The 15383-nt window shown below is 28.5% G+C and overlaps 1 protein-coding gene across 1 annotated transcript; it reads left to right on the forward strand.

The window, feature by feature from the left end:
- The first annotated feature begins 213 nt into the window (after positions 1–213).
- On the forward strand, positions 214–12758 carry LOC113554898 (ectopic P granules protein 5 homolog). Its single transcript, XM_026958988.1, is given in 38 exon segments — positions 214–270; positions 1519–2130; positions 2259–2411; positions 2540–2639; positions 2642–2828; positions 4104–4260; positions 4323–4475; positions 4562–4785; positions 4851–5035; positions 5099–5256; positions 5327–5467; positions 5547–5719; positions 5819–5945; positions 6006–6173; positions 6251–6465; positions 6523–6844; positions 6898–7146; positions 7209–7363; positions 7454–7612; positions 7743–7866; positions 7927–8087; positions 8151–8300; positions 8363–8540; positions 8610–8755; positions 8837–9011; positions 9094–9291; positions 9352–9486; positions 9556–9825; positions 9891–10074; positions 10170–10355; positions 10445–10605; positions 10680–10823; positions 10893–11062; positions 11141–11586; positions 11653–11857; positions 11954–12142; positions 12200–12325; positions 12397–12758. Coding segments are annotated over 38 exon segments (7260 nt in total). The 3' UTR covers positions 12614–12758.
- Positions 12759–15383: the final 2625 nt, after the last annotated feature.

A 15383-nucleotide genomic window follows, 5' to 3' on the forward strand; every position in this document is an offset into this window, starting at 1 on the left:
AAAACAAAGCAAAAATAATTAAAAACAACGATAAAAAGTAAAAACTGATATGACAAAAAAAAATATTGGAGAAGTCGCAATTTGCTTATTTGCACGACACTCGACATAGTGTACTAACGTAGTTGTTGTCGATCGTTAGGTGTCTATTATACGTGATCATCACTGTCCATCGATCGTTTAAAGTTCGAGAAAGAATGATTTGATTTTGTCGATATGGAACGACAAAGGCCAATAAATCGTACTCCGCCGGAGACCAAACAATCGGCCAAAGTATGTACGACATCCGTGTAGCGATCTTATTTCCGAACTAAATCAAAACTAGGTCGCCTTTGTATATTATGTAATTTTCAATTTATCTTAACCAAACCAACAATTAAGCATATTAAGACATAATATGTACTGCTCGTATTTTTTATATGTATCTGAGTTATACTTTTTTCACTATTTTTTGTTTCATTTGGTTTTTATATTTATCTAAGGATATTTAATTGCATTATATTTCTACACATACTCGCCTTTTGTTATAGACTCGTTATGTAGTATATGTTTACTACAATACACTTCTGATTTGATTTAATGGATAACTTTATATTGATGTTTACAAAATGAAAATAATCCAAATTTTCAAAACCACTGATATAACATTTAATTATAAGCATTATGTTTATATCAATTGGTTATTTAAACATTTTATTATTATTATTATATCCTATTCCACAAATGTTAGTTCTGTTTGTGTTATCTTTATAGAATTTGGTATTTATGAACAATTTTATAATATTATTGTGTGTAAATATGTAATGTTAAATTAATTATTGAGTTGAATTTTAGATGCTGTATATACTATTTATCACTAATTTATGTTGACAAATATTCATAATGAAATTTAATTTAAAAAATAGGCATATTTTATCATAGTTGGTTATATTAATAATTAAATATAATTTTTTATTTACTTATGAAATTATACCCAATTATTTTATGTGCAATGTGCCTATTAAAATTTGTTTTAATATCTTATACTGATAAAGTTATAAAAATAAAAACAAAAATTGTTGATAGTATTATTTTCCTATATTAATGTTTGATTTTAATTATTATGGAACAGAATATAATGAGTAAATCTTAGGCATACATAAAGTAATTTATGAACCCAGAATCACTCAATCATCTCTTATATATTTACTCTAATCAGTCTCAAAGGTATGTTTATGTATCTGACCACTCTGGCAATGACTAGACTTAAAAGTTTAAATTAACTCAAAACTATTTTTTTTAATTTTGTATATAGTGCACATACTGATTTCATACAAGAGATTTATCAAAAAGTTACTTTTGAAAGATTTGTAAAATAGTACTAAATATATCTATACTTTCTGCTCAGATAAATATCATGTTGATAATTTTTTGGTTTTTTGTTCAATTGAATAAATTAATTTTTAAAATATTTGAAAAAAAACACTTATTGTAAATCATGTTATTTTGTATGAACATTTTTAACAAATGTTTTGGTTGCAGATACATATTGAAGAACCAGAACCTATAGATGATGTGCTGAATTCTTCTATAGCAGATGATGTTGAAAATGCTCTTCACGAAGCATTCAATGATATTTTTTTAAGTACAGAACTTTCAAAAGAAGTAAATGAAAGTATTAGTTATTTGAATAATGACACTACTAAAACTTCTGATACAGAGAATGTTGTTGAACAACCTACTGCTATAAATATAACACCAACATCTATATTACCAATTTCAATTCCTTGCTCTGTAGGTTCATTACCAACTCCTTGTGCTCCAATATTCAATGATTTATGTAGTTCACCAGTTGATGAAATACCTTTTGAATCTTTAACTCCATTTAATGATGAACAACTGGCAGAATATTACCAAAATACATTATTATTTGAATTACAAGAGTATATTGAAGAATTTAATAAAACAGAATTAAAATATTTCCAAGTTTGTGAACATCCACTTTACACATTACTAGAAGATTATTTACATGCAAGACTTAAACTTGAAAGCACTAAACAAGAAATTAATGAATCAAAATATTCTTATATTACACATGAAAAGCATATCTGGGCATTAGAACCAGCCACATATACACAGTACGGTGAATGCCAAGTAAATATTATTAAAAAAATTGTTTTGTTTTATATGAGTTAAATTTAATGATACATAATATATATAAATGTATTTCATCCAAAAATGCTTTGCCAATCTGTATTTTATTTTAATTATTGTTATTTTAGGATGGAAATCCAGTGTCAGCTACTAAAAAATATGATATATCTAGATTCAACCAAGTAGCTTTAGACAATTTAGTGGTATCTCTCAAACAGTTAAGAACTTTGGTTAACAATTATTACTGTGCCTTATATGATTGTCAGATGATCAAAGAAAAGGTTTGACAGATTATAGTTGTATTTATTATTTTTCTTTTCTGTAATATTTACTTAACTACACTAAAAATACCATAGTCAATAAATTAAAAAAACATATAAGTAAAATATATTATTTTTTTTTTTTTTAGATTGACTATTATCTACATGTATTGTGTCAACCTTTTTCTTCTTTGTCTGCGGATACTCCTGTAAGACTCTTTCTCGACTCTGATGTAAGAAGTTTACAAGGAAAAATCTTCAGTCAGCCATCCATGATCTCAAGTCTTCCATTTCTATATTATTTTTATACCAAAGAAAAATAATTAACGACAAAGTTTTCATTAATGAAACTAAACAATTGTTGGTTAAAATAATCAGTGTTTTACTTAGAGTTGCTTCATGGAAAGATCATTTTTTTATAATGAATCACATTTTAAGGTAATCAGATCTCATTGAACTAAAACTTAAAAAATGAATAATTGTTTATTAGTAAATAATATGAATAAAATAATAGCATTTATTTTTATTTGTATTACAATATAAATACTAAAAACAGTTATAAATAGGTACAAATACAATTCAAATCTAAATATAATAATATAGTCTGAACATAATATAAATTTAAAAATACAAATAATCAGCGAGCATAATATGTTTTAGTCATGTGGGTGAAGTAGGTGTTTATGGCCACACGAGGCATGTGATTGGGGATAGAAAAAAGAATTTAGTTATGGGTAGATTAAGAGAGAATTTATAAGAAACTTTTGAAAAGATATGGAGCATAAGGAATTTAATAAAATTGTAGTGGATTCATGTAAACCGTATGTCAGCTATAAGAAATTGCTTAGCATCTAAAAAAAAGATAACTCAGATACTTGCCTTAAAGAGCTCTAGGTTTTGGTGGGTATTATTTAGTTTAACAAATTGTAATAAACCTTTGAAATAAGAAGTTAGCTAAGATAAAATGGATTATCTATTCAAAGTTTTTTTTACAGAGGAAATTGTAATCAAAGGAATTAAAGGTTTTGTACAAATAGGTCATAATAATATAATTTAGACTTAAGAGTTATTTTTAATACACTTAGAAATATATCTTCTTCTTCTTCTTTTGGCTTTTACGGGCCATTTAGGTCAATTGCCGCAACAACCAAATACCTCCATCTATCTTTATCTTGAGCTAGTTCTTTTCCGTCGTTTTTAGAAATTTATGATTATATAAAAGATACCACTTGTGATGGTAGATTTATCGTCCTGGAATAAATGTTATTTTAGGATAATTGGGGTTACATCTAAAACAATTTTAGATAATTCATTCAAAATTTTGTCTTAAATATGGTTAAACGAATAACAATTGTTAATTAATTACAGCAGAAGGTTTACCCAGAGGAATATTTATGATTTTAACTTTAAAAAAATTTAACTTTTAGCACAGCATCCCTTTAAAAGACTTCCAATTTGGTGCCAGGGACGATTACCCCCCTTCGTCATCCCTAAATACACCTCTGGGTTCACCTGATTTATAATAGCTCTAAAAACTGACAGCATTATATGACATTTTGGAAAAAAAACTTAATTTTTATTTAAGTAGTGAGTATAAGTGTTAGTTAAAAAACTTAACTTTATTTAATATAATATATGTATTTCACTTCAATCATAAGTAAATTATATTTTTCTCCATTGCAAATAATTTTATTTTTTTATTTTATGGCCTAGGTGTCAAACAGGTGTTGGGAAATGGGCCAATTCTTTTATACAAATACCATTGTTTGATTTAAATCATCAAGATAATAACTTTCATTTAGATTTCATGATTACATCATTGGCCAATATCTTACTGCCAATCCAAGCTCGAGATAAATTCTTAGAACAGGTAAGAAATAATACCTGTTTAGTTAATTTTATATGCATATTATTGTATGTTACATTTTTCAGATTTATAAAAGTGAAGATGCCAATGAATCTATATGGGTAGTGGTAGACAGCGAAGGAGAAGAAGATAGTCCAGGAAATTCTCAACAAACAATTCGTGAGAGTGATATTATTGCTTTTCTCAATCAAATGCCTTTTTCAGTACTCTTTAAAAAAGTATTTAAATGGTTTACTTTATAATACATATTATTTATTATTAATTAAAGTTCAGAAAAAAAAATATATTTTAATTTTTATGACAGATGATTATGTTTTCTGAGGATGAAAATGTTTTACGTATAAACTTATGGAATGAACATGACCTATTAAGACTGATTGCTGTTGGCAGTGTTTTGGTTAAATTATTTAAATCAGGATTAGAGACTTACAATTCTAAAAGTACCGAATATAAGCAGTTTTCAAAACGACTTGGACATCTACTTCAAGATACTGTAAACTATGTTACTGATGTATTAGAAGAATATAAGTAAGTTCTTTAGTTCATACTATTATATATTATTTTAGTTATTAATATAATGTAATTTTATTTAGAAATCATAAGTTTGTGTCTGCCAGAGTACAAACAGAATATGATGCATTTATATTCCGTGCTGTTAGTTGTTTGTATAATAATGTTGATAGAACTACTTGGCAGTATTTGGTGATGTTACCTTTTGGACAAGTATCTTCTAAAATGGTAGTGAATCTCTTCCAATATATACTACACATCAAATCAGGTAGATTAATATCACAATTTTTAAATATATATTTTATCGTTATAGTTTTTATCTCGTTTATAGATTTTAATGAAAGTTCATTAGAAGAACTCTCAGAATGCATTACACATACTTCTGACGATGAATGTTACTATTTATTAACAGCCATTAGTAATATGGCCTTAAGCAGATATATTAATGATTTAGACTTTATAAAAGCAGTGACTATTTGTTTGTTTAAAGTAAGGATAATAATAATTTTCTTTTGAGCTGTTGTATATAATTTATTATTATTATTTTTTTTTTTAATAGATAGGATTTGTGAGTAAAGCAACTAAAGAACAATGCCGTAAAACCTGTCGAACTTTGCTTACACATTTATCTGATAAACATCCATTTCTTATTTCTGAAATTATAAGTGTACTTAAACATAACTTTGATGAAGTTGGCTCGGTATGTATGCTAAAAATGTAATTTTTACACCAATAATTTATTTTATTAGATTAAATTAAATTAAATATACCATGTTAAGGGCTCTATGTATCTTTTCAAAACTCTTCAATTACCAAATTGGAAAATTACTATGGATGACTTATCATACTTAGAACATTTAATACTCAATCATCCAATTACATCTACAGAAAATTGTTTAAGTCGCCATATACTTTCAAAGATTTTTTCTGGATGTAATGAAAATGATATTAAGTATGTATGTTTTTAAAAAGCTTTTAGGTATTAGTGTATCAATTTAGAAATTATGTTTGAATATTTTTATTATTTATTTATTTTTTCAATGCAATGCAGTGATTTTATGTTGACTAAAGATATGCATTGTCGTATAGCAAGCATTATTGTCAAAGCAGTTGTACAGCATGCTCCCATCACTGTAGATGAAAGTTCAACTCAATATTTAGTTCACAGTATAAAACAAGTAATTTTTGTAAATTTATTAATAACTCCGATGTAAAAAAATTAACCCTGACTATTTTAGTTGGTACAAATTAAATCAAATGAACAAGCTTTTCGAGTATGGACTTGGAAAGTACTATACACATTAAAACTCCACTTAATGGACCTACCAGATATTATAGTACGTAGTTCATTACAAGATTTGAGCCATTATTTACTTTCAGTTATCGATATTGATACTGATAATAATGTGAGTTAACAGCTTAATATATTTAAAAACAATTCACAATTTACACTGTATAATGCAAAAAAAAAATTTAATTTCAGGACATAAAATATTTGCGTCATGACGACCCAATTGCCCTATACGCTGCTGTTCATGTAACAACAGCGGGTCATTGTGTTCCAGTTATTCTAAACAAGGGCTTAGATTATTGCTATAGATTATTACAATATAGACATTACACAGCAACTATTGCTTGTCTGAATAAGATAGTTCCATTTTTTTTTGAAAACACAGATTGCCTATTGGAATCAAAAAAGTAATAATATTTTTATTTAAAAATTTCAAATCTAATAAAAATTTATTTATTTTATAGGTTTATTACAATTGTAGCAGGCATTATGGCAGATAACAGGAACAGCTCCACAAAACGTGCTATGAATTTATTAAGTGTTCAAGGTCCTTCTGAAATCACTTTACAATTTACAAATATGATTCAATATCAAATATCTAATTATGCGCGGTATGGATTAATAAGTCCTCATTCTGTTATGGACTTTTGGACTAAAGTAGTGTGCACTGTATGGAAAGAAGCAGAGTCAGATTTGTTTGTTTATGTGTTGGATACTGTATTCAGAAATGTTTTTCGAACTCAATCGATACAGTGGGCTCGAGAGATGCTTATAAGTTTGATAACTGTAAGTGTTGTTGCAAAATTCTAATAAATTATTAATTTTTAATGATGTTGTAGCAATTGAATGGCTCAAAAGAAAATGTTACGGCTATTGGATCAATCTTCAATTTTATGTTTCAAAGTCCAGAAAAACGACCACTCTTATTGCCCAAATATCCTGTGGTATTATATTATTGTCCATATTATGCTCTGTTGGCATTAGAAGCTGAAGAATGGTGTATTCAAAGTAGAAATGATATTTGGAAAAACTTATTGATAAAATTACACGTACAACAAGGAAAATCCAATGTGGACGATGCATTAAAGGTTATACAAACAATAAAATTTATTATAATCATGATTTTATATTGTTGTTTTTTTGTACTTAGAAAGTGTGTTCAGAATTAAAAGTACCTCATTTTACATCGGGACATTTATCTTTGTATCGGTGGATGCAATACGGATTGGAAATGCCACCTGGTCATCCTATGACTTCTTTATATTGGCAAAACTTTTTTAGATTGTATTTACAACGAGTTCCAGGGTAAATATATATATATTTTTAAATATTTACTTACAATTTGAGTTATAATATTTAACTTTAATATTTATTAAACATTATTTAACTATTTAGAACTCAACAATTAGGCTGTGTCGGTCGTAAATTTTTTGAAGGCATTGTAAATTCACCATATCTAAATAAAATAAGTAATAAACTTAAAGAGTGCATTGATTTTCATCGTTCTAAACTTCAAATTGAACCTAACTCTGAAATTGATTTGCGTTTATTAAGGTATGATCATTATTATTAATATTATTGTAACTATAGTGACCAGATTATGGAAACTCTTATCCTTTAATAAATATTATAAAAATTTATAATTATCCAGTGCAAATATTAAAATAATAATTTATAATTATAGATACTATGAAGCTTGTACCCTATGGTTAACTGATGTTCGAATCCTTGAATCTACCTTATTCATACCTTCACTGGATTCAATGTATGAACCAAATGACCTAACACACATTATTAATGGGTCTCATGTAATGAAATAATTATAATATTTTTGCTTGAAAAATATTAACTTAATTATTGTTGATTAGGAGTGGTTGTCAGACTTAATCAATCATAAATTAATTGAAGAAAACAAATTTGAATGTGTACAAAATTGGTGTGATTTATTTGGTAAAAATGTTCTAAATAGCAATAAATCTAATAGAAGAATACCTTTAGAGAAAGATCCTATAACTAGAATTATTAACAGGTTGAAAATTAAAATTATCTTACTAATATTGACAAATTTAATGTATGTAATTTATACTTTTAGATTGAAATCTTATGATGATCCTATAAAAAGTCCGAATTTTGCATTACGACTATCAGATATTCAAACAATATCTACTAATATGTTGTATCAAAAAGATCATTTGCAAAATATTGTACAATTAAATATTAAACAAATTGTAAAATTTATTAAGTAAGTGTTTTTTTTTTTCTTTTTTTTTTTTTTGTCAGAAATTAAGTAATACCATTTTACAGTAGTGTATACCGAATGCAAACAGTTTGTCATGAAAATTTAGACAATCGTTACATTGATGGTGTAAAAATGGCGTATGTTCAAATAGATTCTACTACCAGAGTTCAAGCAGTTTGTGATTATAAAACAAAAAAAGGCAGTACGAGCAGTTGTGCTGGAGCAGCTGAAATTACTTTCCAAGTATACTTAATCATAATGTTTTTAAAAAGAAAAAATTAACATACTTAATGTATAAAATGTAATTTAAAGATTCGAGAAGCTAAGTTGAATTCAGATGTAGTAGAAATTAATTCTAATAACAGATCAGAATTGGATACATTAATTACTGATATTTTGGAAAATTCGTTGCCACATTCATTAACAACAGCATGTACTACATTGAATTTAATTATTCAGTAAGTGTATAATATTGTAGCCACAGTTTAATAAGATGAGTATTTTGTAAATATATGTTGTTAAACTTATTGAAATTGCAGATTAATATTCAATGAATTTAATGCATTGATAAAAATAGGGGATATTGCACTAGTTGCCGATATTCAATCTTCAGGTGTTTGGTTGTTCTATACACTCATGTCTGAATATGCAATTCTAAGGACATGTCCTTCTATTGAGAAATTTGTGTTTACTATACTTCAATCTATTGGAAATGTATTTATTACTTTAATCATTGTTTAAAATATTATAAATCAATAAACATAATAAATTAATTGTATATAATTCATATTTTTAGGTTTTTATACTGAATAATGAAAATGAATGTTTACGTGTACAAAACACAGCATTGAACTTCCCTGAATTAGCTGACATACTGATACCTTTATTTTCACCATCTAGTTCATCCACAAAAACATTTATGCAAGCTTATAAAAATATTGTTGACCATTGCTATGCTCAATATGAGCCTATTGCATTAAATTTACTTTCTAAAGTAAGTGCAAGGTAACATTTTGTGAAATAAAAATTGTATTAATTTTAAATTGTTGTATAGTTCAATGTATCTGTTTGTCTATCAACTAAACAGCCTTTACTTCAAGAAAGGTCAATATTAATGGATTACTGTATAGAAGCTTTGATATTAGTTAAACAACAAACACGATCAGATTACACATGGTCTTTACATGAAGTCAGTAAATTGAATATTTTTGGTGTTTTATTATTGTAGGTTAATGATTTTTAAAATTGTTATTTATAGATTTTTAGTCAACATTTATGTGAAATAATGGATCATGATTTTCCTGAACATTATGGTGAAATATTACTAAAACTCTTAGATCATTCTAAAGAAGGCCGTATTTATTGTCAAGTATGGTTTAATATTCTTAATACAATTTTGGCTCAAGCTGTACCTACAACACAAACAAATGCTGTGAGAACAATTTTGTTGCCAGGAATGTCAACAGATCAACTAAGAGATGTAGTAAGGCGTTATGCAACTGATCAACGATCTCTAAGTTCACAAGAAGTATGTTAAAATATTTATTATTTTCTATTGTAATTTATGTTAAATGTATATTTTTTGTAACAAAGCTTCAAGAAACTTTACATCTTTTGACTACTCATTTTGCTAATGAAAGATTGAAATCTGCTACCGGAGAGCTATATTCAAAATACAATGTATATATTGAACCATTAGTTGGCTTGTATGCTATGGTTAGCCATGCATTAGTTGTAGGAACCTTACAGTCTTATCGTGGAATGTTAGCAAATAAAAGTAAGTATTAAATGACTTTAAAATGTTTTAACTTTATAAAAAATATAGCTTAGATCTTATTTTTGAAACTATAATTGTAATGTTAACTATTTTAGTATGTGAGTTTTTGTGTCCAACATTAATAAGTATGTTTGGCCCATGGTTGGAACCATGGTATGAGGGTTGGAACACTGATCATAGATCATTGAAACTGCCTTGGTTGGCTACGGATACTTCAATATCTGCTTTAATGGTTGATGCATTTGTGGAATGTATTATATTTGTTCTAGACACCATGCCAGGTGAGAATACTTCTGTTAACAATTATAAATTATTATTTTTTATGTTAGTATTAAAAGAAATAAATCCTTTTAATTATTTTTATTTTTAGCTTGTGATAATGTCTTAAGTTTTGTTTGTCAATGGTACATAAAAATGTTTGCACATATTCAGACAAATGATTACATTTTTGAAACAATTCACTTAAATCTTGAAAAGTTACCTTGGCAAAGATTTATACCAACACCTGTTGATTTAGATTTGATTATGAAGGTTATTGTTGATATCTTTTAAATTAGTTAACTTTAAATAAAAATAATTAATATTTTATTTAACATTTTTTACAGGTCATGGACCAATTTTTACCCCAATCTCAATGTTTTTTGGCAAATGTAATTTTAGAAATACCTTGGCCGTATGTTCCGAATCTTGATCTCCGTGTATTGTTATCACTGTTTATAAAACTATCGAATCAACCTAATATGAGAAAAGTACTTTTGAGTTTACACAATTTAATTTGTTTTTTAGACTTTTGTAAAATTATATATTTTTTATTATAGGGTGGAAAAATTAGGCCCCTTTTATTAGAAGCTCAAAAATTTGCCTGGTACCAAATTGATGGGGAAACATATGAAAACATTCTCAGTTGGTTTGTTTCAAAATATGATCCAATGGTTGTACTTCAACTAAGTAATGAAGATTGGTGTGGTACAGATTCTGCTGTGCTTGAGTAAATCATACACTTCATAATATTGTATTTAGTATCTGGGATTTTAATATTTATAATAAAAATTTTTTTAATTTTTAGTCTTTTGAAAACAGCAGCTGGTTATAACAATATTGATAATAATGCACCTTATACAGAACCCATGATGTACAAAAGAAGAATATTTATTCGTGCAATGGTAAGAATGTTTATCTCGTTGGCTTCACGATACCGGTCAGTGTTGGGTAGTCATTACAAGAATCTTAAATGTGCTTTTCACCGTTTACTGGATGAAACTGAAATGGTTAGTAAAAATAGTGAAGAGGCTAAACTATTGGTCCTAGAGTTGTTGGTGTTAGTTAACCAACCTACCGGTTCCATACTATCATCCCTCATGCTACAATCTATTCAAGAGTGGATTAGCCAAAGAAAAGCTGACTGTGTAGTATTACAAGGTTTCTTAATGGTTACTTGGTCTCATGTTACTGATCAACAACATAAAGGTGATATACTTGAAGCTTGCTTGACATCATGGTTTAAGCATGTTGGTAAGTTCATTATACTAAGCACATATTAAACAATAGATATATTAATTTGTTAACTATTTAAAATAGGAAATGAAGAAGATTTTAAATGGGATAAAGTGTTATCACTGGTTCAGCCTGTGCGTCTCCACTATCAAGGTTTAGGTGAAGTATTAATGACTTCCAGTCATTTACTTACATTATACACACTGGCTCTAAAAGAATCCCAAAATCGATCAGCATATTCTGACATACTAAATACTCTAGTACAGTGTCTAGAATCTGTAAAACCTAAGTAAGTGACTTAGTATAGGAAAAATTATCGAATATAATAATAATAATAATAATAAAAAAAATTCTTAATTAAATTGAATATATTTATTTTAAACAGTAATATCACTGAAAACAAGTTACCACTATTGTGGTCTTTAGTCTTACGATTGAGCACTGTAGAAGACGATCAAACAGCTGAATATCTGTTACGAGTTGCTAGTTCAGCTGCACAATTAGCGCAACATAAACAGAGTTGGAGCTTGTTTGATGCCATAAGATTACAAAAACAGACCTGTATATCTCCAAAGTAAGTCGTTTATTAGTTTTATTATAAGTCATTTTTATTAACATTTTAAAATTATAGATGTCGTGTGCTATGTCGGGCTCTAGTAGCTTTTATACACTCACAGTTACCAGAAAATAAATCCAGTCGTAAACAACATATAAGACAAGAAGACAATGCACCCGGAGGTTTCATGTGTAATGACAAGTAATAATTTTTATATAATTTATAATATAGCTTTGAATAAAACAAAATAATCTAAATTTGTTTTGTTGCAGTGATTTTACAACATCTATAGAATGTTTGAAAGCAATCAGCCTTTTAGAATCTTTAAAACAAGATAGGCAGTTTTCTGATTCAATTGTAGCCATTGACATGGCATTAAAAATGATTAAAGGACCACAAAGTTCTATGAAAACTGGTGAACTATTCATAATTAAATTAGCTAAATGCTTATATACTGATAATTTTATTTACCGTATGGATCCAATTTGATGACAGCAAGTTGGGTTGTCCGGTTTTTTTTAAATGTGTCGTCTGTGATATACTTAATGTTGAATATTTATTTTCATTTTACTGACTATTCATTTTCGTTATTAATAATTATATTATACTTTATAACTGTATTCTGTTTATTTTAATTGAAGTTTAATTAGTATACATTTCATGTTTTATGCTTAAGTAATATTTTAAATATATATATTTGTTTATTATAAAATCAACTATTTTATCAGTGGTGATGTTAATTATTTATATTATTCTTTGTTTGAAATTATTACGAAAAATAATTCTGAACTTTTTTTTTGATCTGATTGATCAAAAATCGGGAAGAAAAATTGAGACTTATAAAAGTCAATTTTAAATTTATAAAATAGCTTGGAAAATTTTCGAAATTATAAAACATATTTTACAAGACAAATTTGAAATCTCTTGTTACAATGACAAATAAAATATTATATTGCGTCCTAAAACAAAATATGTATTTTAGGATCAGTGTGCTTGTTTTGCTCCTTTTAATTTACGGTCGGTAAATCAATTGTGTTTAACTGTATATAAATATTGTTTGAATGCATAGTTTCAACACACTTTTTTTATTTGTAAAAAATCATCATAATTAGGGTTTTTTTTAATGAATTAAGTAAAAATGAACTTATATTTTTAATTGCTCTGATATACAATCGAATAGTATTTTAGCATACAGATAATTGTATAGTATGAATTATTGCTATTCTACTACATACACTACTAGTAGTCTACTACAATAATATCGGTGTGTTCTGATCCCTGATTACATAACATAAAACATTCTAATGAGTAATAACACTGTCATTATGACAGTAATAATTATGTATACTTGCTCGAATTGCCCAAATATTTGTTATTGGAAAAATATGTTCTTATAGTTAAATTGTATGAATTATAATATTATATTAAAAATAAAATAAAAAAGACCACCTAAAAGTTTAAAATGGGTATTATATGAATCAAGTATTCGAAAACTTTGTTAAATTATTATAATATTACTAGATAATATAATATATCAATAAATAATAATATAGGGTTTGGAAAAATAAATAAGCACGCGAAATCCTCGTGTTGGTCGATTAGAATTAACGAACGCAGGTATTCACTGGCTTAGTGGCTTGCAATAAACGACGCTGCGTACTCGGCTGGGCGATTTTGCCGTTTTTCGAAATTGTGTCCGACGATATTCTAAATAAGTTGATATCCAATCTAAACTTCAAGACGAGGCCACGAAACACACTTTCAATTATGAAATGGCCTCCTCAATTGAAGATGACGCCACAAAAGTTTTATTAAGCATTATCTCGATTCGATCATCGATGACATACTTACAACCGTTGTCAACAGCATTACAGACCAAGAAGACGAGACAATCGAAAGCGTGACTCGGCGAAGCGTCAAGCGTGGTGTTGTACCAATACGCGTGTTGTATCCGACGTGAATAGCGTCCAGATCTTGGCCCCATCGGCCGAAGATATCGAGCAGCAAGACCACGGAGACGAAAGGATGGGAAGGAGAGGTCACACGAGAAAGTGCATTAACGGTGTCACGGGGGGGGGGGGCTGTCACCCAAACACGTTCTCCGATCACCAGCGGCGCGACGAATTTGCAGTCGTCGTGAGCTCGCGGTCGCAGTGACGCGTTTGTTCCTCTAATGGCGATTTTGCGCGCGCCTGGATGCTTAGGCTATGCCTAGGCTAGTGGTACCGACGCGGTCAACGATTCCGTACCGACGGTGACGATGAGCGACTCGTAACGACGACGGCGGCGACTTGGTTCGTGGGGTGAGTTTATAAAGGAATTAGGAATACGGACGTCAGCGGCGCTATACCCGCGGATACTCAACGTTTAGGCGGCGCGTGACTTTAACGGCGGTCACCGGACGCAGTAGCGGTCGACGAGACGCTCGCGGTAATCCCGCCGGTTCCGTAGCACTAACACTATTCGCACGTCCTGTGTTTCGATCTCCGCCGTCTGTCGCCAGAATCATCATCCATCACTATGTCGTAGCGCACGAGCTCCATCACCGTAATCCGTCGCTGCCGCTGCTGAGGCATTTCAGCCTCGCCTTCTGTAATGGTCGATGCATCACGAGCCCGTGCGAAACATTCCCGCGATACTCATCGTTTACCCGCTGGACCGGTCGCGAGAATGATGCAAAGGTCTACTGGCCAGTGGTCTATAACTCGTACCTAATATCCTTCACGTTTATTGTGTCGTCCTCTTCGATATTATTTTTCATTTTTTTTTTTTTAAGAATGTTGGTGACTTTGACAAATTTTTTTCTTATTTATATAATATGTTTTGTTTTTACTGTAATTTTTTAAATAAGTCACTTTGATAACTTTTTTCTCAACACATTTTATTTTGGCCTATAATTTATTATTAATTATTGTTTATTTTTTTTTTCTAAAAACCACTGCCAAATTTTTTCCTTAACATTTTGTTTTCATGCTAAATTTTATGTTACGTTGAGCAACCTGATTTTATTTTTGCTAATTTGATTATTCTGAAATTTAAAATGTATTTTTCTGCGTGATTCGGTAGATGAGCCATGTTTTTTTTATATTTAAAATATGTTAAAATGTTTGTGTTTATACAAACAATTATTTTTTCTTATTTTTTATATTTTCATTGATATAAATATATTACTTAAATTGTGTTAAGTACTTAATTATCAATATACTGATTAATAAAATCATTAATATATAATATGTATGCATACTTAACAGAAGATTCG

Source organism: Rhopalosiphum maidis, chromosome 2, assembly GCF_003676215.2.
Source record: "Rhopalosiphum maidis isolate BTI-1 chromosome 2, ASM367621v3, whole genome shotgun sequence".
NCBI lineage: Eukaryota > Metazoa > Arthropoda > Insecta > Hemiptera > Aphididae > Rhopalosiphum > Rhopalosiphum maidis.